This window comes from Rhizopus delemar, genomic scaffold (assembly GCF_000149305.1).
Source record: "Rhizopus delemar RA 99-880 supercont3.1 genomic scaffold, whole genome shotgun sequence".
Taxonomy (NCBI): Eukaryota; Fungi; Mucoromycota; class Mucoromycetes; order Mucorales; family Rhizopodaceae; genus Rhizopus; species Rhizopus delemar.
In genome coordinates, this window is record NW_027137827.1 from 1,399,631 (window position 1) to 1,422,816 (window position 23,186).

Consider the following 23,186-nt stretch of genomic DNA (forward strand, 5'->3'; position numbering starts at 1 on the left):
AATACCTAATGACTATGACGAAACAATGGCATACAACTATCAGATTTAGCTTGAATTTTTTTTTATTTCTCTCAGTGTATGATTACTAATAGTACATTACATTCTGATTCTATCAAGTGTATAATTCAATTGGATAACATATGTATTCATCTCTTTTAAATCGAATGATCATTATCTTCAATGGAACAAGTAATGGTGAAATAAAGTCAAAAAGAGTCTAAAAATATCTTCTTTTTTTTTTCTTATTGTGGCTCGGATAAACACACTGATTATTTTATTGTTTTTTTGTACTACCTCATTCATATTTATGAGGTCAGTTTCCGATAAAGTGATAAATGTCCTTTTTTTCACCTTTTACCTTTTTTTTCTTTACTTTTTCTTCTATAAAATGCCAGTATTAAACCATTTAGCAAACAAAGTCAAGCATAAACTTAGAGAGACAGTGAGCTGTATTATTAATCCTGAAGCAAGCCAAGAAGATGATGATGAAGAAGAGTATTTAGCAGAAGGACATCGATATGATTCGTTTGCTCCTGTACGACATGATGCCATGGTTAAGTTTTTTATTGATGGACATGATTATTGTTGGTGAGTTCAGGGCACCATGTTTGATACGTGTGTATAGATATATTAATAGATGTATATTAGGGCTGTATCTGAAGCGATTGAAAATGCAAAAGAAGTTATATTCATCGAGGATTGGTGGTTGGTAAAGTATGAAAGAAGAATATTAAAACCAGTTGACTTACTTTTTTTTCTATTTATTTATTTTTTTTTAAAAAAAAAAAAAAGTCCCCAGAATTGGTAAGAGATCCTTTGAGTTGAAGAAGAAAAACTTATTTTTTTTTTTACTAGTACCTTCGAAGACCACCAGCCAAATATCCAGAATATAGAATAGATGCTTTATTAAAAAGAAAAGCAGAGGAAGGAGTGTTGATTTATATTGTTGTATACAAAGTAAGAGAAATAGAATAGAAAAGTATGAAGCGTTGAAATGACTGTATTAGGAAGTAGAAATGGCCATGACGTTAGACAGTGCACATACAAAGAAATCATTACAAGCACTACATGAGAACATTATAGGTAAAGTGAAGGTTCAGTTGAGCTCATAAGCTTTATTTAATTCTTTCTAGTTCAAAGACATCCTGATCATGCAGTGGGAGGTACATTCTTTTGGTCACATCATGAAAAGTTTGTTGTCGTAGATAACCGTATAGCTTTTGTTGGAGGCATCGATTTATGCTTTGGGTAAGGATATGTCATGAAAGTGTTCAGAGTTAATTTATGTCTTTGATAGTCGTTGGGATACACATGATCACCGTTTAGCCGATTTCAATTATTCGTCTGATCCAACATTAGAAATATATCCTGGACAAGATTACAGTGATGCACGTCTAAAGGATTTTATTAATGGTAAAAGCAAAAGTGTTCACACAAAGGGAAACGTTATTCAACAGTGTGATTATAGTGAAAGAATGGGATATGAGGTTAGTTGACAAAACTATTATTCCTCGTATGCCTTGGCATGATATGGCTTTATGTGTGGTAAATCCCGTTTTTACAAGTCAAGAAAAAAAAAATAACTTTTAAAACAATAGCTTGGTAAACCTGTCTTGGATGTTTCACGCCATTTTTGCGATCGATGGAACTTTATAAAACAGTCTAAATCATTAGATAAACAAAACGCACCCTTCTTGAAACCTCCAGCTGGTGGTTACAGTAGCTATCAAAACTTTAAAATTCCACTGGAAAGTAGATTGCTTCGATCTCATCATTTTCCTCATGCGACACACGGTGTTCAAGGAACATGCAGGGTTCAAGTGCTTAGAAGTAGTGCTGAGTGGAGCTCGGGTATAGCGTTAGAGGTAATCTTTTTTTTTGTGTGTGTCATTACAAGCTTTATATTAACAACTTGAAAGCATTCTATTCAAAATGCCTACATTGATGTCATCTCTCAAGCAAGACATTATATTTATATTGAAAATCAATTCTTTAGTAAGTTTATTTCAAAAAGAAAAGAAAAATAACACAACTTTTTCTAGTTACAACGACAGAGAAAGACAGCAGTTATATTATAAAAAATCAAATTGGTGACGCCATCGTAAAGCGCATTATTAGAGCGCATGAAGAAAAAGAAAAGTTTAAAGTGTTTGTATTAATCCCACTTATGCCTGCATTCCCTGCTGAACTAAGCACAAAGGAAGCTGCAACAGCAAGGTAAAATATCATTCAAATCTACAAATATCATTGTTTAATCAATTTCATACTAGGTTGGTCATGTATTACCAATATGTGTCCATTTGCAGTGGACCCAAGAGTATTATAAACAAGCTTGAAAAAGTGGGCATTGACCCAAAGGAATACATTCGATTTTACAGCTTACGAAATTATGATCGAATCAATCGACCACTTGTAGAAGAAATGATGGCCAGAGACGCAGGCTATACGCATTTAGATCACTACGGTAGAGCCATTTTACAAAATAAAGAAGAAGCGGATGAAAAGCCTTTGCCGCCTGCTGGATTTGTTTTACCTGAGAATCGTCCTAGATTGGAAGGATTTATTGCTCCTGGTTCAATCGCTCCTGATGGGATGGGAGGTGGATTATTAAATGAACCTTGGGTACAGGATAGAGCCGACTATCAACCAAGAAATGAAGCAAGCCAAAAGCAAGAGGCGAGTGATTATGTGACTGAGGAATTGTATATCCATGGAAAATTGTTGATTGCAGACGATCGTGTTGTTATCATGGGCTCTGCTAACCTCAATGATCGCTCACAATGTGGTGATCGTGATTCTGAAATTGCTTTGATTGTTGAAGATAGAGAGATGATTCAATCTAGGATGAATAATGAACCTGTAAATTATGAAGCATTCCATTTCAACAGAAAAGTTAACGTTGTTTTATAGTATCAAGCAAGCAGATTTGCAGCTACACTTCGTCGTCAATTATGGAAAGAACATTTAGGGTTGCTTAAAGAACAAGAAATGGACTTTGTGACACCAGCCATGTTACCCTTGCCTGTACCTCAAACTGACCTAACACAAACAAAAGAAGACTATTGGGTAATGGATCCTTTAGATGATGAAACATTGGTCAGATGGAATAGAACAGCAGCTACAAATACAAATGCATTCCGTGAAGTGTTTCATTGTGTGCCCGATGATACAAGTACTTGATACAATGCATATAAAGTACTATAACTAATCAGCACCTTTTATCTAGTTACAAACTGGGAAGAATATCATGCATTTTACCCTGACCCAGAAAAGATTAACTTGGGCCATGTTCAAGATCCTAATATGACTGTGGAAGAAATTAGAAAACATTTGGATACGATTCGTGGTCATCTTGTTGAATTTCCAACAAAGTTCTTGTGCTATGAAGACTTGCAAGGTGATTCAATACCCGTTGTTGGTGCAGCTGTTCAAGAATTATACACTTAGAACAGTGACATGTCTTGCATAGAAAAAACATGTACTTTTTTTTTTACTTGCTCAGCTTAATCAATGAATAATAAAGTGTATTTTAGCACCTATTTCAAAATATTTTATTTTATTCACATGTTTTCTTTGTATTCCCCTCTTTTTTTTCTTAATGAGTAAATTAACAACTTCATTGCCTATAAGAAATGTGCAATTTGCTTCCTTTAAAAAGAGTAAAAGCAAACTTATAAACTTCTTTTTATTTATTTTTAATATTTTGGTGTAGTTAGTTTACACTTAAAACAACCTCTTTTAGCTGATTGTGAATTTTCTACTGAAATAAACGTATTAAAGCAACTAAGTCAACTTGAACTTTTATTAAAAAAAGCAGATAGACTTTCGAGTCCAATGATAGAGCAGCAAATATTTTTAATTCAAGCAGATATCCAACGTTATCCATCTCATATAAGAAAGCATCAACGACGCTTTGCAAAGGCTGCAGAGTATATATTGAATGAGCCAATCACACCCATCGACCAAAATGCTACACTCAATCAACTGTATGTTGTTGCCGCCAGGCTTTATCATGATTTAAACTTGACACAGCATGACTATGTTGCTTATCAATTAGCTTTACTTTATGTAACATAACAATGTTAATATCATTCTATATATTAATAAACTATAGCAATGTGTGAATCGACAGGAAGCAAGGTTCAATCAATACAAAGCAATGATTGAAGAAAGATTTGATGAAATTAAAGAGGCAACAAAGCAAAAGGAAGTGTGCTTAAATTCAAATCAAATAGAATGGTAAATATTTAGCTTCACAAGAACTTGTATTCGAATCAAACATTTATATAGGATGAAAGCATTAACAATGGATATCATGAGACAGATCATGAACAAAGAAGTGTTGCTAAGCTCTACTACATAAAATATATTTGATACCCCTATTTAGTAAACACATATATCACATAAGCTATTCCTTCCTCATCTTTATACTAATATATACTAAGCTGCTAAAAAGCAAAAATAAAAAAAATGAAAAAAAATGGTTCACTAGTCGTTTTATGCAACATCATTTTTTCAATAGTGCAACATGTATTTTTTTTTATATAAATGCAACATATTAAACTTCTACAGTGCAATATCATTTTGAGCAAGTGAATGTGTACAGACGATAAGGGGTTATTAGTTGATTTGATAAATGTTAAGTCCAGACATATTGAGGTCCTCCACCACCTTCGGGTACAGTCCAGTCAATGTTTTGTGAGGGATCTTTGATATCGCATGTTTTACAGTGAATACAATTTTGAGAATTGATCTGAAGTCGTTTTTCTCCTGGCTTATTTTCATCTTCAACATATTCATAAACACCAGCTAATAAACGATTAATAAATTATTCTGTCAATAAAACTTTGACTTACCAGGACAGAAACGGTTCTCAGGACCATCAAAGAGGGCTAAATTTCTTTCGACGGGCTTCTTAGTATCACGGATACGTAAATGAATAGGTTGATTTTCTGCGTGGTTTGTGCCTGTACGAGATACGTTGGTTAACAAGTCAAATGAGATGACACCATCAGGCTTAGGATAATCAATAGGCTTAGATTCACTACAGAATAAGATGAGTATCACTACTGCTTATTCCATCATCACTTACGCTGCTGTCTTCATGCATTCCCAATCTGCCTTCTTGTGTTTAAATGTCCAGGGAACACGACCTTTCAAAAGAAGGGTATCCAAGCCGGAATAAGCAAGACCACCATATAAACCAAGCGGACTGTGGAATGAGGGAATTATATTACGAACTTGATACAATTCATCATAAACCCATGAATTCTTGATCTTGTCTTCATAATTATCCAAAACAATCGCTCCTTCTTCTTCAAACAAACGATCAAAGGCAGACTCAGCAGCCAACATACCGGATTTCATGGCTGTATGTGTCCCCTTGATCTTTGGCACGTTCAAAAAGCCGGCGGTACAACCGATCAAAGCACCACCAGGGAATACAAGTTTAGGGATCGATTGATATCCACCTTCATTGAGGGCTCTTGCACCATAAGAGATACATTTACCGCCTTCCAAAAGAGATTTGATAGAAGGATGATGCTTAAACATCTGAAAGGTCTTGTATGGATTCAAGTATGGGTTTTCATAATCTAAACCAACCACGAAACCAATAGCGACCAAATGACGTTCAGGTTCAAAGTGATAGAGGAAGCTACCACTGTAAGTATGCATATCCACTGGCCAACCGACAGAGTGAATGACATGACCTGGCTTGTGCTTTTCAGGGGAAACTTCCCATACTTCCTTAAGTCCAAGACCATACTTTTGAGGTCCACTCTCTTTTCTCAAATCAAACTTCTTGGTGAGTGACTTCGTAAGTGAACCGTGACAGCCTTCGCCGAGAAGAGTGACCTTGGCTTTGATTTGCATACCTCTTTCATATGTATCCTGTAGATAGAGTTGTTATAAAGATTCTTTATTTATCCATCGTCTTACCTTGGGCTCAAAGTTTTTATCTAATCCAACATCATTCAATGCAACACCACGTACGCTTCCATCTTCATTATAAAGTATATCACTCGCAGCAAATCCAGGATAGATCTCCACACCCAATTCTTCTGCCTGTTCACCAAGCCATTTGACAAAGTTATTTAAAGAGACGATATAGTTTCCCTTGTTATTCATTTGAGGAGGATGAGGTAAAGGAATCGAGAGGGATTTGGTCAGGAAACGCATCGAATCATGTGTCACAGGTGTATTCAGGGGTGCACCCTTTTCTTTCCAGTCAGGGATCAATTCATCCAGGGCCCTGGGTTCCAAGACAGCACCTGAAAGAGAGTGTGCGCCCAACTCACCAGCCTTTTCGACGACCATCACTCGTACTTCCTTGTCTTGTGCGTTGGCGAGTTGCTTGAGACGAATAGCAGCAGACAAACCAGCAGGACCACCACCTACGATGACCACGTCTGTTTCGTCTTCAAAAGCCTCAGCTCTTCTGGGATCGTCGTTGTCTAAATTGTTGCGATCCATCGGAAGCCAAATGGGGTGAGAAGAAGATTGAGACAAGTGACGAGCTGCAGTCAGACGAATGGCAGTCGAAGGTTGAATCACACGACGAACAATATTGGTTGCTGCTATACGTGGTATCATTGTACGTAAACGACATGTTTTATTTCCAAACATTGTGAAAAAGAGTGGGGAGGGCAAAGCAAAGCAGTAAAGAGGAGGAAGAAAAAATTAATCTATTTTTTTTTTTTTTTGATTGTATGCAAAGATCGGAGACAAGATGATTTTGATCTTTTTTTTTTTAATTTTTTTTATCGGGTGACAGATTGTTATCAAGGATCCATACACAGCCAATTCAGTATACTGGAAACTGATTTGCTTTAAATGTTTGTGTATTGTTTGAGTACTATTTATACCATTTGCTATTGTACTCTTAAACATTCTATTCGTTTATGATTCACTGTGAATGAGACTTGCAGTTAAAGTGGTTGTAATATGAATGATCAAAGTAAATAGTTGATGTTGAATAAACTTTTGCTTTATTGAATTAAAAAAAAAACTCAATTTCACAAAGCAAACAATTAAAAGTCAAATATTTATGCTTTTATGTCTATTGTTTTAATTTCACTGTGTTTATCAATCATTGATATAATACTATGGTTGAAAATACGTTCTTTCCGTTTCTTTAGTTAATTGTCCGATATTATTGTAATAATCAAAGATGAATTAAGAGTGCTTTATCTGCTTCATTTAATATCTGATTTACTCGTGTAGTAAATATTAAAATAACAAAGCAAAAGAGAGGCTCTTGTACACTTTAGTAAATTTGTATTGAGCATGTGAGTGAATGATGGCCATACAGAAAAGTCACAATTCCCCCTTTTTTTCACTCTTTTTCTTTTACTTTTTTTTTTAAAAAAAAAATGCGTTGGAAAAATGCTTTGCTTATAGTTGATTTTGATAAAACGATAACAATAAAAGATACAATTGCTTTACTAGGACAATTTGGTGTTGATCACTCAGCCGTATCAAAACCATGGTCTTATTTTACTCAAGCTTACCTCGATGATTACCGTCAACATCAATCCAATATCAGTCCACACAACATTCAATCCATGTTTCAGCACTTGCACAGTTACAAGCCTATCGAACTTGCCTCCATCGAACGTATCAATCATGCCAAAGTATTTCAAAGTTTGACAAGTGACATGTTGTTCAACAAGGCCAAAGAATACAGCCAGACACTTTTGCAGCCTAATGTGATCTCTGTCTTACAAAGTTACCCTAAAAGTGATATTCGCATTGTTTCGGTGAATTGGTCCAAAGATTGGATCTTGGGATTCTTGCATTCACTCAATTTATCACGTCATCAAATCTATGCCAATGATATTCAATCAGGGCATATTGTACCTTCGATTGTCACTTCGGGTGATAAGCAGCAGACGATTGAAAACATAAAGAACGACAAGAAGGTGATTTATGTGGGTGATTCATTAGGTGACCTTGAGCCACTGGTAAAAGCAGATTTAGGTATTGTGATCGGTCAAGACCCTTCACTCATCCAAGCTATCCATGATTATGGACTCGACAATTTGTATTGTGTAGATCATTGGTTACAAATAAAAGAAATGATTATGTCTTGATATTTTTTTTATTTTACAAAATATTCGAATTTAATGACGACGAGAAGCGGCAATAACACCTTGAAGTTCTTCAATCTTCTTCTTGGCACGAACAAAAGTACCGAGCTATCATCCAATGAGTCACTCTGCTTATCTTTTTTTTTATTTTTATTTTTCTCTTTACCTTGGATTTGCAAAGCTTCTTGGCACGCTTATCCTTGGAGTTCTTGATCAATTCCATAAGACGACGTTCATAAGGAGCATAACCAGCAACTTCACGAACGATAGACTTGACAAAAGTAGTACGCTTAGAAGCAGCCTATCATGAAAGTCAATAAAAATAATCCATGTATAACGATAGAATGGGTGGATGAAATGAAGAAAAGAAAAAGGCAGTACTGTATGTCATGAGGTGTTTAGTTTTATAAATTCCAAGTGATGAAGTGGTTTGTATCAATTCTTATGCTGAGATTGTGTTTTCTTTTCCTTTATCCTTCTCTATCTCCATCCATCCATCCATCCATCCATCCATCAAGGGACTTACACCGATCTTGTTAGAAGGCTTGGCCTTGAGGGTACGACGAGCAGTGATATGACCCTTGTTGATACCAACAGCAATTCCTGTAGCAGCCATTTCAATGATGTATAAAAAGAGGGGGAGAGCGCGGAAGGACAAAAAGTGTAATAAAAAGTAAAGTGCTTCTGTTCATTCAACTTCCGACTTTTGAGAGACTTTCAAAATCTCTTTTTTTTTTTTTTTTTTTTTTTTCATAATCCATTCTTAACCTGTTAGCAGTACTTTAAGGAGAAAAATAATCGAATAAAGAGTACTAGACTTCAGACAGACTCTTGTATGGCATAGAGCAAAGCCTTTCAAATTCAAAATTTACAACATGCCAAACGCTTAGATATTTAGCTGATGGCATCATCAAATGAGACAACAGGAATAATCAAGGCCACACAGATATTCGCATGGCTAATTATTCTTAATAGTAATACAAATGAGCCTTTGATCATATATAAAGCTATCAATTAGGCACTGTACATTGAATTGCGCAAATAACCGAACGGTTGCGTTAAAAAAGGAATCAATTAAGAGTGTAGATCCACAAGTCAGGACAGTATCCATTCACATGAAATTAAATGCGACAAATGTCGCTGCATACTCTACAATATCAAGCAGTTTTAGTATTTTTAAAGAACGTTTCATACTGAAATTCAATATAAAATTGTATCTAAATTTTATCTTGTCCAATACCGGATTAAAACACAATAGAAAAAAAAAAAAGGGGGGGGAGGAGGAGGAGAGGGACAATGATAACAAAATAACAGTTAAAAAGCATCTGTATAACATGATTATTAAATTTAATGCAAAAGATACAGAAATGAAATGCCCTGCTTTTATCATTTATCTAGTTGATTCAAACAGAAAAAGAAAAGAGAGATTTATCAGAGAGGCGTACGCAACTAAAACATGAGATAATCCCATGCATAGAAAAAAAATGAATAGCAAAGTACTAGTGGGCTTCAAAATTTGTATATACACAAACCAGTACTTGCATTAACGTTTGAATTCCAGTTCTCAAAATATATTGATTTTCAAAGATGTTGTAATACAATAGTTCAATCCTGGTTGCTTTGGATTACACAAGGCGCTTTTAATGAAAAACCACAATCAACATAAAATCAAACTGCGCAAAAAATTTAATTGAAGAATAACATCCATTGTTCTCAAGAAAAACAAATACATTAGGTTAAACAATGATGAAAAAGCAGCTTAGAAGGTAAATTCAATTAGGATTTTCAGAGAGAATTCAAGGTTATTTTTGAACGATTGAGTACAAATGATTGTTGTGAATTAGCAGAAAGTTAAGCATAAAAATTTATTGGATGGGACATAGAACGAGAGGAGCATAAACATGATTAAAGGGCATAAATAATCTAAGTTGAAGTTATGTACAAAAGAAAAAAAAAAGAAGGAAAGAGAAAGAGAGGAAGAGGAAAAGAGAGAGGAATGACTTGTCTATGTTGACTTTTTTTTGGCTAATCGTCTTTTACAGGAAACGACATGTCTTTTCATGTCATGCTTTCTTGCAAATGCTCTATTGCACAACTTGCAACAAAAAGGTTTGGGTCTGTTGGGATTATGAATTTGAGTATGTTCACGCATGTTGTTGGCACGATTACTGGTATGATCACAGTAAGGACATTTATGAATCTTGGTCCTTGTTGCCTTCATTTTCTTTTTTTGATTGACGTCTGGGAATAATGAATCTACCTGATAATTGCCAAAGAGTAAATCGGATGATTCGAGTGATTCATTGTCGGGTAAAGTGGAAAGACTGACTGGAGAAAAGTAATCCAGTTGAAGATTGGGACTGCCAAGAGAACTTGGACTACTACTGCCTGCCAAGACTTGGCTTGGTGTATAGTCAGAATCACTAAAATGTTGTAATAGTGGAGATGGAGGACTATTGTTATAGTAAAGAGATGTTTCTTGACAAATGGATTTTGGTTGCTGTTGTTGTGAAAAATGTTCGGCAAATGACACTAAATCCTTTGCGGGAAGTATACTTGGATAGTCATCTACGTTCATCATGTTATTAACATTGATCCACTGATTGAAACACATACACTTTAGCTTACCTTCATAATAACCATGATCTAGTGGAGCATTAAAAGAATAAAATTGTGGTTTGGGTATATCAACAGGTGCAGAGAATCCTTGCTGTAAAATGATTTCATTTGCTTGATTTGACAAGAATGCGGTTGAAAGGTTTTCTTCGAATGGTTTCTTGAATGATTCATCAGGGGTAGTTTTGTAACTTGAAGTGTCATCAAAAAATGATGTAAAAGGTACATTGAAGATTGAAGTACTGGACATGATTAATATATGTACAGAGATTTGATATATGAAAGGTTATAAATAGTTGGATAAAAAAAAAAAGAAAAGAAAAAGTTTGCTATAAATCTATTTATACAAATACACTTTGCACCGCCTCTTTACGTCCAAAACTAGACGTGTGACATCGTGACACAATAACCCTTTTTATAGAATTTATAACCCGAGTGGCGTTCCTTGTATCAAAATCTGGTTTATTACAAATCAATTCGATGAGTCAAAGTAAGTTGCATATTGAAAAAACATTTTTTTGCTCAATTCATCACTTATTTTCATTCAGTTTAATCAAATAAATCAATTCACAAACACATTACAGCAATGTATCCTAGTAGCCCCACCCTTTTTTTTTTTTATACCAAGCAAAACACAAAATCTTGGCATGTCTCCGTTTATAAACCGGAAAATTATATGCCAGAACGGAAATAGGATTCTCCACAAATAAATAAAATTTACTACACATTAAATGATATCACTTGATCTTCACTTGCTTAGCAGCCAAAAATAGATAATTTTTCTTCCCTGACAAGCCCTGAATTAAAAAATTTTCGTTTATTCTTTTAGCAGTGGAACAATTATATAATCATTATTTGTTTATAGCAAGTCATCGAAAAAAAAAAAGAAATTACTTCAACTTACAAGCAAAATGATTTATTCCCCCTCCCAAAGTGAAATACTTAATTTTCGAAATGCCCTATTACAAGTGAGATAAATTTGGGATTGCCAAGAAGGATAAACAGAAGATTTGCTTCTTTTTTTCTTTTAGAATAAAAAAAAAGAAAAAATAGAAAATTTCTCCAAGAGAAATCAATGCGATGCAATCGTGGCTTTGTATTCATCCCCTATGCCTTTCTTACTTTTTGTCTAGGACGTAAAAAAGAAAAAGAATGCTCTGTTAAAAGAAGGTCCGGATATGCGCACGCACCCTCTTTTTATTTTATACTCGCGTGGAAAAACGGAGTCGAATAAAAATGACGATGAACAATGATGATTGTGAATATGACCTGATGATTTCAAAACAACTCTCTGGTATTAACCTGTGATTGACTTACGTAATCATAAGAAATGAATAAAACATGGTTTGCATTTATACAATATGTCTGATGGAACAATTGAATAGTGTTTATAAACATGTTATGAATCGCTTTATTTTTATTAGAATACAGGAGAAAGTGGGAGAGAGAGAGAGAGAGAGAGAAAAAAAACTCCGTTAAAATTAAGCGGATGGATTTATATAAAAAAGGAAAAGTTCGTAAGTCTTTGGAGATAGGGAGTCCTTTTGTTGTAAACAAATAGTCTATCAAGCTTTATAACTCTACAGCCTTTATTCTTGTGTCCATTTTTTTTTTCCTTAAAGAGCTCGGTCCGTTTTATCCCCGATTATTAATTTCAGATTTCAATCTGATTACTGTCAAGATCTGCACAAAAGTTGCTTTTAAACTTTACAAAAACAGTTTTTTTTTTTTTTTCTTAACCGTGAAACGCATAATTCCATATATAACATATATTCTATGATAATAGATTAGCCTTGAGACATGGTTAAAGAAAAAGTTGAAAAGATGAATGACACATTCACTGACAACTGAACATACCTTGTGACCAGCACGGCTATTTGACGCAATTTGCTTATTTTGTACTTTTTTCCTAATCCTCCTTTACTTTGCCTAGTCACTTTTGCTTATATTACAATTAAACACACAATAATCACAGCATCTCAAGTAAACTAAATGATTGAAAGCAGAAAAGAAGCCAGCAAACTATAGAAAATTGTTTTGAAAAAGCCCTAAAGGATCTATCGGTAGACATTTGTGCGTCAATGTATACAACTTGTAAAAATCATTAACAGCAAAAAAGCTATTGGTTGTTGAACCCGGTTGTATTCAATAATACTTAGATTTGTCAATTGAAAGATTCTTTAGCGCAAATTAGATGGATTTACAAACAAAGCTTTTATTTCAGTAACAGTTTAAATACATTGATTACAGATATTTAACTCAATAACATGATGAATTGAATCAAGAAAAAGGTATTTACATTAAACAGATCTTAATTCATAAAGAAACTATTATGTTGCTTCATTTTATCGCCTTCATTATATCTTAAACACAGTCTTAGACAAATACTGATTTTCATATCCATACACTTCTTGTCGCATGTATACCAGCATAATAGCAGTCTGTCTCAATAAAGCTATCAAAGCAGGGTCACATTTACCAAATTATAAATGTCTCAAACTCTCTTTAAGCATAAATCAATACTGTCACCAAGTGGCATTTTCTTTTCTTTTTTTTTTTTACATCTTTTTCACTAGCATTGTTAATTGTTTCTCCACACATCTTTAATTGTAGTATTTCTTTTTTTTTTATTTAGAAAAAAAAAGAAATTGTGTATTTGACTGTATATATTACAAATTAAACAAAGAATGAATCAAAATTATTGGGTTGTGTTGGATTTTGAAAGAAAAGGAGTTTTACGAGAAACATAAGGCCCAAGCTAAACAAAGTGTAAGTTGTTTGTATATAAACTCTTTTCTTCTTACATTAAAGTTTTCGAGATCTGGGACAACAAATGTTCTTACTTTGTTCCAGTCAATCACATATCCTCCCTTTTTGGTGTGTCTACCCATAGCCCCGGAACCAGTACCTTGTTGAAATGTGTTAATCCATAAAGATATTTCTCTATATTATTATTTCATTTCTTTACCTTTGTAATAGTTGTGGCCTCTTTTTGATGTTAATTGTAAACGACTTGCACCTCTTGGGATAGATCTAATGACACCAAACATTTTTATTTTTGGATTAAATAAAAAAAAAAAAAATAAAAAATAAAAAAATGCCAGGCTAATTAAAAAACGTCACAAAACCAAAGGTGGGTGTGTACAAGATAGTGAAAATGCATCAACAGTTTATTTTCAAATTGTCGAGCTATTAGTCCAAGTAGCCCAGATAGCTTCACGACAGTATAAAATACCCAGTAAAGGAGGACCAAGCATCATGCTTACCCAAAAGAAAGAATTACCCAACCAGAAACGGTTTTTAAAGATAGGCATTCTACCAATCATAATCAAAGGTAACTGAAGCATTTGAATCACTAGCATATACAAGCGTATCTTTTTGGTGACAATAACAAGCACTAATTCATGAATGCAAGACGATAAAAAGAATGTGACAAAAGTAGCATTAGTCTTGGATAATTTGTAGGATTCAATCGAATGAGAATAAACATGTCTTAATAACCAATGGTGCACTGGTTTATTCCATTTTCTAGCAAATTCATCGTATGTAACGCTATAGGATATTAAATATATATTGAGCTTATTATATTTAAAATGCTTCTTGATACTTTACCTATTCCACCAGTCATCATAAAAGTTTCTATCAGCAAATCTATGTAGAACAAACATATAAGCTAAAGAATGATTTAAAAATTACCTTTTTCTTCTTACCTGCTTAATTCAGCAAAGGCATTTAAAATACATTCAAAAATGATATAAAATATAAACAAGTAATTAATTAAAAATGGAAATAACAATTCAATAATAACACGAGGCTCCGACATCTTGGGATCATAAAGTTTGGGTAGAATGAATCGTTCGGTTGTAACATAAAGAATCAAGAAAGACCCAATAGTCGCTACTGTTTTTTCAAACACATACCAAATACGTATTCTACATGTAAAACATTTTAAATTCTTCTTCTTTGCACACTTGTCTCATTCTGCATTTACTTGTCAGTCCTGGGATATTCCATCCAATAAACCAAGCTAGGCACAAGTAAGTAATCCAAATAATTCAGCACAGTGACATTATTTGGAAAACGTGTACTTCCGTGAACCAATTCCTCCTCCAAGAATTTCATTTCAGATTCTATCTCCTCCAAAATCTCTTGGTCTTCTTCTGTATAAGCTTCTTTTTGATGATCAGCGATCCATTTTGGAAAGTATTCCTTCAATTGATTCAACCTTTTTAATTTTAATGATAAATCTCCATTCAATGCAGTGTATGAATGCATCTTCATCATCATGACTATCGTATGCATCGTAAAGAAACCGGATTGAACCCATGGCCAGTTTCTAATTAAAGTAAGTCAAGAATTTCTTTGTAATTCTACTTTCTTTACCTCCAAAATGTCCAATAAATATTAAAAAAAACAAATAAAGCTTGACAAACATGTTGAATGATAAATCCAATCGAATCGTAAGGCAATATATTCCAAATAAATAATTTTGAAAACAAGACACTAAATAATGTCATGGAAACCATCGTCAGATCAGATATCAGGAGTCCTAAGCCGTCCTCGGATATCAGTCGAAAGAACCTCAAGCTAAGCAGAATACCCTCTTGTTCGTAGCACTTGATGGCTGCTTGTATCACATAAAATCCCATGGCTATCCAGAATAATGTATAAAATCCTCGGAAAGTGTCATTATGACTTTCCGGGTTGGTCAAATCAAACTGGGTGAGCCTTGCTTTGAATAGCAGTGGTCGCTGTTTTGAAAACTTGAAGCGATTGATCTTTGTAGATTCTAATGGAGTTGAACTATTTTCACTTAAAACCGTAGGTTCAGTTGCTGCTCTTTTAATATAAGGCGGTGTTGTCATAAAAGCAAAATTTAAGAAAGAAAAGGAGAAGGATAACTCTGTCTGTTGTAATTATTTTTAAAAGGGACCAAGATGACGTTATATGCACGAGTGAAAGTCTTTTATCGGTAATTTAAAATTAGCCGAGTGCTTGTATTTTTTTTTTTTTTGCATAAACTTCAATCTTATTATTGTTTTCAGTTTGACTACTTTTAAATATAGTTAATTTTAAGCATACAAGACATATAAACAATCTTGGTAACAAAACAATAGATTATTTTCATCGCCCACCTATGGCGTAATATCAATATAATCAGTTTCGATCACCGATATGAAAAACCCTTCCTTTCCAACTGTTACAATGTAGCACTTTTTTTTTTTTTTTTTACACATTCTACATAATGACAGACTACACACATTCTGTAGAAGTAAATGACCTAACATTCGGTTATGGTGGTCCTCCTATTATTGATCATTTGAGTCTCAAGTTAGACGATGGTAATCGTTGTATATTAGTAGGCGCTAATGGTGCAGGAAAAACAACATTGCTGCGTATTTTAGCTGGAAAGCGAATGATTCCCGGTGAAGTTAAAGTACTTGGTAGAAATGCCTTTCTTGATGCACCGCCTGTAAATATTGTATATAACTTGAAAGTATAGGAAGACCAATAAACTAAAAATTAGGGTATCACCTATTTGGGTACAGAATGGGCAAACAATGCCATTGTAAAATCTGACTTGTCAGTTGAATACTTGTTAAAGAGTATGGGTAGTCACCGATGGCCTGAGCGTACCCAGGAATTATTGCAAGTTTTGGATGTGGATACAGCATGGCATATGCATCAAATTTCAGATGGTCAGCGTAGACGTGTACAGTTGGTCATGGGCCTTTTACATCCATGGAGGTTGTTATTGTTGGATGAAGTAACTGTAGACCTTGACGTATTGGCAAGATCTGACTTTTTAAGCTTTTTAAAGAAAGAAACAGAAGAAAGAGGATGCACAATTGTAAAAAGAATAGGAATTTTTTTTTAAAAAAAAAAAAAAAAAAAAAAAAAAAAAAAAAAAAACTTATAATCTTTGTATTTCAGGTTTACGCAACTCATATTTTTGATGGCTTGGGAGATTGGGCAACTCACATAGCACATGTTGCAGATGGAACTTGTTTGTCACTCCACAGTGTAGCAGATTTCCCAGAATTGGAGAAAATTAAACAAGAGCATAGAAAACGAGAAAGCTCCGACTCCCCTTTGACAACCGTTTGCTTGGGTTGGTTAAGAGAGGATCGAGATCGTTTGCGCAATAAGAAGCCAATTGATCCTGCCACTGGTCTTCCTCATACAAAATGGGATGATATGAGCGAAAACATGAAGGCGAATGGTGACAAGTATTTTAATTATTGGAAACAACAACAATAAATGAAATTGTTAAACATTTTAATTTTCAAATTTTCATGTGCTCCCTGCGTAACAATTTCGCTTCCCCTACTTCTCTTTTTTCTCTCACTCTTATTTTCTTTTTTCTTTCTTTTCTTTTTGTTTTTATCATTTTGCTCAATGCCTAAGGCTAACAGTTCTCAACTAAAACCATCTGTGTCTACGATGGCAAGGGCTTATGCCTTTGGTTGGGCAATAACAACAGTACCTGGTCTTCTTTCTATAACGATCAAGGCACTAGCAGGAAGAAATAAACAAAGCGCGATTCAAAAAGCGATTCTTGTATCTATACCTCTTCTACTCAAACGCAGTTTAACCAGCAACGGATTTCCTTTGTTGTTGGCCATGTCCCTTGGAGGACAGAGGATTTTGCGTCTTTTATACGAAAGATACACTACTCAGCAGAAAAAATTATCGCTCAAGGCTGCTATTTTTGCATCCTCCCTGTTTAGTATTTGGACCGTTCGGCTAATCTACCCAACTATCAAAACATTGGACCTCACCTTTTTTGTACTCGTACGCGCTCTCGATGTCTTCTCACATCGGGTTTATGCATCAGCCAAGGTGAGACAAAGAGTGCCAGAATGGATATTGGAATACAGTAATGTAATGGTGTTTATGATGGCAAGCACAGAAATTATCTTTTCTTGGTTCTATGAGCCTCAAAGATTACCGAAGTAAGAGTGCCGTTTTTGTTTTGTAAATAAGAAAATTTTAATTTTTCCTACCGAGATAGGTCTTATGCACAGTGGATTACAAACATGTCGGGTACCGATGAAAGAATTTTAAAGACTTTAAGAGCCATGAGATCAGGAGAATGGGTTTATGGTGTAATTTACTCCTTTCTGTTTTTTATATGTGATTTAATCTATTTTTAATAGAAAGATTCAGCCGCAGGTAATATGCTAATTGATTTTTGTGAGCAACTCGGATTACCTAGAGCCTATGGTGATCCACGTTCGGGTAGGATGGACTGTGCTGTAATTCATGAAGGAAAGCTTTGGGGATGCGAAGCAAATGCAATATACCGTTTTACGAAAGGATTTATCAAGATTTTCCCTGTAAATTTAAAAGTTGTTCATATCCTCTTTTTTGCTCATACCAAAGTACTTAGGTTTATTTGATTGTTCACCTTGCTCCTCCCTTGTTTTTCAAAACCTCGCGTTTAATGGAGAATCCTATTAGCTCGTTCTCGCACATTTTAGCAGCCAGTGTTCGATCATCCACATTTTTAGGCACATATATTGCTATTATCTGGTACTGCATCTGCCTTGTTCGAACTAGAGTAGGCCATCAAATACTAGGCGTAAATCAGACACGTCTAGATGACACGTTGGGTCCTCTTTTGGCCAGTATGCTTTGTGGTCTATCATTACTGGTTGAAAGCAAACATCGTCGTGGTGAGATGGCTTTATATGTCGTTCCTCGAGCTCTCTTTTCTGTTACCGGACGCGTCTTGAGCCCTTTGAAAAGACAAAAATGGTGGGGTACGTTTGGTTCAAGGTTGACAGAAGATATCGCGTTCGCAGTCTCTGTCATGGTTGTCATTGAGGCTATTTTTAAAGATAAGGACATGGTAAGACCTTCAATTCGTGGATTAATGTCTTGGATATTGAAAAAAGAATTGAAAAACGACGCGTCTGGTGATAAATTGGCATCAGATTCTTCAGACTCGCCTGAGGATGATAGAGAAGAAACAGTCTTGGAGATCAGAGTACGACAACCTCTATCTCCATAAAAATGCTTTTTTGTTCAGTTTATTAACCTTGCAAGTTTTTATTTCCTCTAATAATTTTTTTTGAAGAGATTCTTTTTTTATTATTATTTTTTCTTAATATTAAATAAACGTGTGCCTGATGTTTTTTTACGCGTCAAAAATTAAAAGTATTCTGATTTAATATGAATTAAGCTCTACCAGAATCACATTAAAGCTGGACTTTTTACAAAAATCTGTAAAAACTTTTTTTTTTTAAAAAAAAAAAAAAAAAAAAAAAAAAAGACATTTTGATTTTTGAAGAGAAAACGAAACTGATCTGAACATTTCTTACAAAGCGGTAAATAGTAAATTTTGGTACACTGAACGATTCAAATGACTTTTAAAGAACCAGTAACTATGGGACCATTAAAAAATTCAACAAAAATAACAAGTAATCAAGCAAAGTTAAAATGAACCTGCTTTTTTGATTGACAGTCGCTCCATTGTCAATTAAAAATAATGCTCGAAGTTTATAATAAATTATTACTTTTTTCAGATCAGCTGATCCAAAAAAGGAAATCTATTTGCTCCTTTGAAAGTAATTTGGTTTGGTCATGTACAATGTATGACATAGTAAGAGGTCCCAACTTTGCCATATCTTTCAAATCTCTTTTTCTTTTTTAACAAACATAATTGTTATAGAACTGCAAGTACATCATGTACGGGGAATCATCTATAAAATACCAAAAGAACTACTCCTATTTTTCGTGGTTTTTGCGGCTTCTTTGTAGCATGGGCACATGTTTCCGAATTTAGAAGGCTATAGTCGTCAATAAATATACAGTTGTGGCTGTAGTTGATTCCATAATCCCACAGGTGCTCTTATAATTTCTTTTTTGCTTGCGTGATGGTTTCGTCATTGCTGCTGGTACAGGAACATTGAAAAATATACAAGTTTATGTCATCACCAATAAAATACACGCTGTAAAACAGGTGCTTACCGTAATCGATACTGGCTCAATGGTTTTAACAACTCGAAAGTACATAGTCAATAATTTCAGCCTATCTAGTCAAGATGCAGCCTTGCTACGTATCGTATATGGTAACGAATCTACAGATATCTCCAGCCAAGCTACAAGGTTATTCTGTTGCATTCAAAGGGCCTTGTTTGAATTCTCAAGGTTCCGAATAGTATCACAGCAAGATGCTAATTTTACTCTTGGTATTGATTGGTTAATTCATTTCAAGCCTTTCGCTGATCCTTTAGCCAGGAGCTTGTTAACTCGCTACAAATTCCTCATTAGCCAACGATTTGTGCTCTTTATACAATAAATCATCTCGCATCCTTCTAACAACCTGAATGAATCTGAATAAAGGGAGTAATAGATTCCAAATTTCAAACGATAAGAAAGCTGGGGGACATAGCAACAGTGTGGAATCCAATGAAAGGATGAAAGATAGCGAATATATGGGATGCATGCAATAGGAGAGACTGACGAAACAAATGAAGATGAAAAACCACAAGAGAAGGGTGAAAAATTAGGAACGTATGTGACAAAGATAACATATAAAAGAGAATAAACTTAGCAACTTAAGGAGGCTAAGAAGATTGAGGAACAGAAGAAAATTAAGCAATTATAAGATGTAAGGAGCAGATGAAATGAATAGAAATTAAGCAAGCCAAGAAAATAACGAAAAATACAAAAGTTTTAAAAATTACAGAATATATGAAATGAATGAGACAGGTCATGATTAAGCAACCTATAGGAAAGATGAACAAAAAATATCCAAGAAGGTTCGAGTGAAAGAGATAAAAACTTTTCGCTTAATAAATTTTAAAATATAATAGGGCGTATCAGGCACCCATTCTAGTTTTCTTTTATGAAGGAAACGAATTGTTCGTAGTCAATGCCCTGTTTCATCTTCTCTTTTATGTCTTTTGGACTACCTATACAATTCTCCCAAAAACTACCGAGTTTTCTGCATGGCTAAGAAATTGTCTTCATATTGTTGAACTTTGGCGGTAGTCAAGAAAGGATAAATGAACAGATTTAAATATAGACTCGTTATCATCATGGTCTTGATTGTTCATGTATACATATACTTGTATCCAAGTGTTTTAAAGATAAACATGAATATTATATGTCATTCAACTTGTACAGCAGTGAAAATTTTCTTTTAAGATGTTGGTTGTTTCTTTCATTTTTTCTTGAGATATACTTTATGAAATTATGAAAATAAATGAATTTTGTCTCTGATTAGATCCTCTGTATTACTCACACAATCAATAACTGAGTCCAGATAATCTGTGCAAGCAAATGGAATCGGAAAGTCTTCAGTCTTGTGTAATTTCACATGCTTTTTGGTTGTGTCTTTTAGCAGGTTCGGAAGATGAGATACGTTTTTTCCTCACAATGACGAATATTAATAATTAAAAGGGGATACTATAAAGAAAAAATTAGACCAAATAAAAGGATAAATATAAAGAGTGCATGAAAAGAGGTAAGACATGAATGGGAATACTGGGCTATTCAATAATAACTGGCCTTGTTTGACATTGAAGCCTAATGCTTGTCATGAATGTGACGTAACATGACTGTAGTCCGGGCGGCCGCTTCATCGGACCAGAGGCCATTTGGGCTCAAATATCTATCGCCAGATGGACAAGATGGCACAGACAACAAAAGTCAGTTTATTGAATTAGAGATGAAGCCAAACTTGTCCGTCTACGACAGAAAGGGTAGACACATGGGCAAAAGTCAAAGAAGATGATTTGATTAAAAAACGATTGGCCAGAGAGGATCAGATGACCTGATTTATTGGAAGAGAGCAATGAAAGTGTTCATCATCATCTTTATAAAGAGGACCTCTAGGTTAGAATGAACCCTGGATTATAATATCTGACTATTAATTGTATAGTCTGACATAGAGCCGGACTGAGATCAAATAGGGAGGTCATAAATAAAGGTATCATTAATGACTAAATATCATACAGTTTATAAGAAAAGGTTTTCCATATGGGGTAAGATAATAAAGTAAAGTAAACTTTATTATTTAAATCTATTGTTTTTGAGAAGGAACAAGAGGCTTGACTTCCCCATTTTCAACCTTTTCCTGAAATATATCGAGCCAAGCCTTTACTTTCTCATAGACCATAAATGTTACAGCTTGACCTGGGGCTACTCTTAACACACGAGGTGTCAAGCCTTTATAGAATGCTCTGAATCCTTCCTTTTGCCAAATCTCAGTTGTAACCACTTTAAATCTTTCCCATCCTGATCCAGTTGCACTTGATTTCTGAATACGAGTCTTAATTGTATCAATAGGTGCATTAGAAAGGGGACCTGTGTGAAATTATCAGAGAAGTTTATCAACTTTTTTTTTTTTTTCTTTTTCCTTACCCATTGCGCCAGAGACACCACCAAGAATTAAATGTTGATAAGAGGGAAGTTCTTCCAAATTTTGGTAATTCTTTGCCATCTTTTTAAATTCTTGGTAGGCAGTAAAGTTGGCTGCTTGATTGGTAGCTGTAGACGACTTGTGGTGAGTGTGTGATTACGCTACATGATATATGATTTATACCTTGTCTTAAGGCAGTTAATGTAACTCCTTTGTATAAAGCACGGACACCTTCTTCACGGATAATGGTATAGGCGGCGTGAGGTGCATTGCGATACTTGGGAATATCCATTGGGTCGGCCATAGAATGACGTTGAGCCTGTCAATCGATAAACATCTCTCTCACACTAATCTATCTACTATTTTTTTTTTTACCTGAAGACGAATTTTGATGAGATCCATGGGTGAAACAACCATGACGGCCTCTGTTGTACCAGCAGCAAGACCAGCTAATACACAGTATAAATACATCGAACCTTCTCTCCTATTTAAACTTACCAAAAAAGACAGCAGTTGTACTCACTTTTCCATCAGAATCAGCCATCCAAGTCTTGTATAGTTCAAACGATGAGAAACGAATGGCCATCTTGGGCACAATACCAGCGACCACAGCACCTAAACCTTTGTATAATGCCCAGAATGATTCATTCCTAACAATCTTTGCACCTACACCGAGAAAACCAAGTTGTTTACCCTAAATAGAGTGAGATTTTATAAAACATGTAGATGTGTGGACATACAGTAGCACTTCTAGCAGCGTTTTTTGATAATTGCATTCTGACTTTAATGGTATCAAGAGGATGACAAGTACATGCTTCCATAAAACCAGCAGTACCACCGGCAACCAAGTGTGTTAAAAGCGGTGTCTTTTGCTTATTGTTGTTTTTACTCATAGTTTAGTAAGAAAGAAAGAAAGAGTAGAAAAGAAAATATTAATGTTTATATTCCTGACAAAAATAAATAAATTTTCATATGCATTCGCTTGCACACACGCACACAAATTAATTATGCTTAAAGTAAACATCAATTTAAAACCCGTTACCAATCATGATTACGTATCTTCAATTGTGGGGAAACAGCATCACATGAACTTTAAATTTGAAAGC

General features: G+C 34.6%; 12 protein-coding genes across 12 annotated transcripts; 6 read left to right on the forward strand and 6 right to left on the reverse strand.

The window, feature by feature from the left end:
* Window positions 1-388: 388 nt before the first annotated feature.
* On the forward strand, window positions 389-3,447 carry RO3G_00552 (uncharacterized protein; the record flags this gene model as incomplete). The annotated part of the gene is made up of 13 exons (XM_067655143.1): window positions 389-588; window positions 649-709; window positions 856-957; window positions 1,008-1,083; window positions 1,134-1,248; window positions 1,298-1,413; window positions 1,469-1,545; window positions 1,599-1,865; window positions 1,920-1,995; window positions 2,043-2,217; window positions 2,271-2,859; window positions 2,911-3,172; window positions 3,227-3,447. 13 exons carry the CDS (start codon window positions 389-391, stop codon window positions 3,445-3,447), a joined length of 2,337 nt encoding a protein of 778 aa, XP_067511244.1.
* Window positions 3,448-3,598: 151 nt separating this feature from the next.
* RO3G_00553 (uncharacterized protein) lies at window positions 3,599-4,363 on the forward strand (the record flags this gene model as incomplete). Its single annotated transcript, XM_067655144.1, has 4 exons — window positions 3,599-3,659; window positions 3,713-4,068; window positions 4,115-4,239; window positions 4,291-4,363. The coding sequence occupies 4 exons, from the start codon at window positions 3,599-3,601 to the stop codon at window positions 4,361-4,363; spliced, it is 615 nt and encodes a 204-aa protein (XP_067511245.1).
* A 276-nt stretch (window positions 4,364-4,639) lies between these two features.
* On the reverse strand, window positions 4,640-6,627 carry RO3G_00554 (uncharacterized protein; the record flags this gene model as incomplete). Its single annotated transcript, XM_067655145.1, has 4 exons — window positions 4,640-4,809; window positions 4,857-5,044; window positions 5,093-5,892; window positions 5,941-6,627. 4 exons carry the CDS (start codon window positions 6,625-6,627, stop codon window positions 4,640-4,642), a joined length of 1,845 nt encoding a protein of 614 aa, XP_067511246.1.
* A 746-nt stretch (window positions 6,628-7,373) lies between these two features.
* RO3G_00555 (uncharacterized protein) lies at window positions 7,374-8,093 on the forward strand (the record flags this gene model as incomplete). The annotated part of the gene is made up of 1 exon (XM_067655146.1): window positions 7,374-8,093. One exon carries the CDS (start codon window positions 7,374-7,376, stop codon window positions 8,091-8,093), a length of 720 nt encoding a protein of 239 aa, XP_067511247.1.
* A 30-nt stretch (window positions 8,094-8,123) lies between these two features.
* RO3G_00556 (50S ribosomal protein L36e) lies at window positions 8,124-8,706 on the reverse strand (the record flags this gene model as incomplete). Its single annotated transcript, XM_067655147.1, has 3 exons — window positions 8,124-8,198; window positions 8,257-8,391; window positions 8,617-8,706. 3 exons carry the CDS (start codon window positions 8,704-8,706, stop codon window positions 8,124-8,126), a joined length of 300 nt encoding a protein of 99 aa, XP_067511248.1.
* Window positions 8,707-10,095: 1,389 nt separating this feature from the next.
* RO3G_00557 (uncharacterized protein) lies at window positions 10,096-10,956 on the reverse strand (the record flags this gene model as incomplete). The annotated part of the gene is made up of 2 exons (XM_067655148.1): window positions 10,096-10,658; window positions 10,719-10,956. 2 exons carry the CDS (start codon window positions 10,954-10,956, stop codon window positions 10,096-10,098), a joined length of 801 nt encoding a protein of 266 aa, XP_067511249.1.
* Window positions 10,957-13,404: 2,448 nt separating this feature from the next.
* On the reverse strand, window positions 13,405-13,756 carry RO3G_00558 (uncharacterized protein; the record flags this gene model as incomplete). Its single annotated transcript, XM_067655149.1, has 3 exons — window positions 13,405-13,464; window positions 13,511-13,614; window positions 13,675-13,756. 3 exons carry the CDS (start codon window positions 13,754-13,756, stop codon window positions 13,405-13,407), a joined length of 246 nt encoding a protein of 81 aa, XP_067511250.1.
* Window positions 13,757-14,693: 937 nt separating this feature from the next.
* On the reverse strand, window positions 14,694-15,355 carry RO3G_00559 (uncharacterized protein; the record flags this gene model as incomplete). Its single annotated transcript, XM_067655150.1, has 2 exons — window positions 14,694-15,042; window positions 15,090-15,355. The coding sequence occupies 2 exons, from the start codon at window positions 15,353-15,355 to the stop codon at window positions 14,694-14,696; spliced, it is 615 nt and encodes a 204-aa protein (XP_067511251.1).
* Window positions 15,356-15,951: 596 nt separating this feature from the next.
* On the forward strand, window positions 15,952-16,967 carry RO3G_00560 (uncharacterized protein; the record flags this gene model as incomplete). The annotated part of the gene is made up of 3 exons (XM_067655151.1): window positions 15,952-16,179; window positions 16,234-16,557; window positions 16,641-16,967. 3 exons carry the CDS (start codon window positions 15,952-15,954, stop codon window positions 16,965-16,967), a joined length of 879 nt encoding a protein of 292 aa, XP_067511252.1.
* A 779-nt stretch (window positions 16,968-17,746) lies between these two features.
* RO3G_00561 (uncharacterized protein) lies at window positions 17,747-18,723 on the forward strand (the record flags this gene model as incomplete). Its single annotated transcript, XM_067655152.1, has 3 exons — window positions 17,747-17,815; window positions 17,867-18,046; window positions 18,100-18,723. The coding sequence occupies 3 exons, from the start codon at window positions 17,747-17,749 to the stop codon at window positions 18,721-18,723; spliced, it is 873 nt and encodes a 290-aa protein (XP_067511253.1).
* A 1,431-nt stretch (window positions 18,724-20,154) lies between these two features.
* On the forward strand, window positions 20,155-20,708 carry RO3G_00562 (uncharacterized protein; the record flags this gene model as incomplete). Its single annotated transcript, XM_067655153.1, has 3 exons — window positions 20,155-20,228; window positions 20,269-20,325; window positions 20,531-20,708. The coding sequence occupies 3 exons, from the start codon at window positions 20,155-20,157 to the stop codon at window positions 20,706-20,708; spliced, it is 309 nt and encodes a 102-aa protein (XP_067511254.1).
* A 1,033-nt stretch (window positions 20,709-21,741) lies between these two features.
* RO3G_00563 (uncharacterized protein) lies at window positions 21,742-22,973 on the reverse strand (the record flags this gene model as incomplete). The annotated part of the gene is made up of 6 exons (XM_067655154.1): window positions 21,742-22,025; window positions 22,083-22,208; window positions 22,264-22,399; window positions 22,456-22,529; window positions 22,579-22,774; window positions 22,821-22,973. 6 exons carry the CDS (start codon window positions 22,971-22,973, stop codon window positions 21,742-21,744), a joined length of 969 nt encoding a protein of 322 aa, XP_067511255.1.
* Window positions 22,974-23,186: the final 213 nt, after the last annotated feature.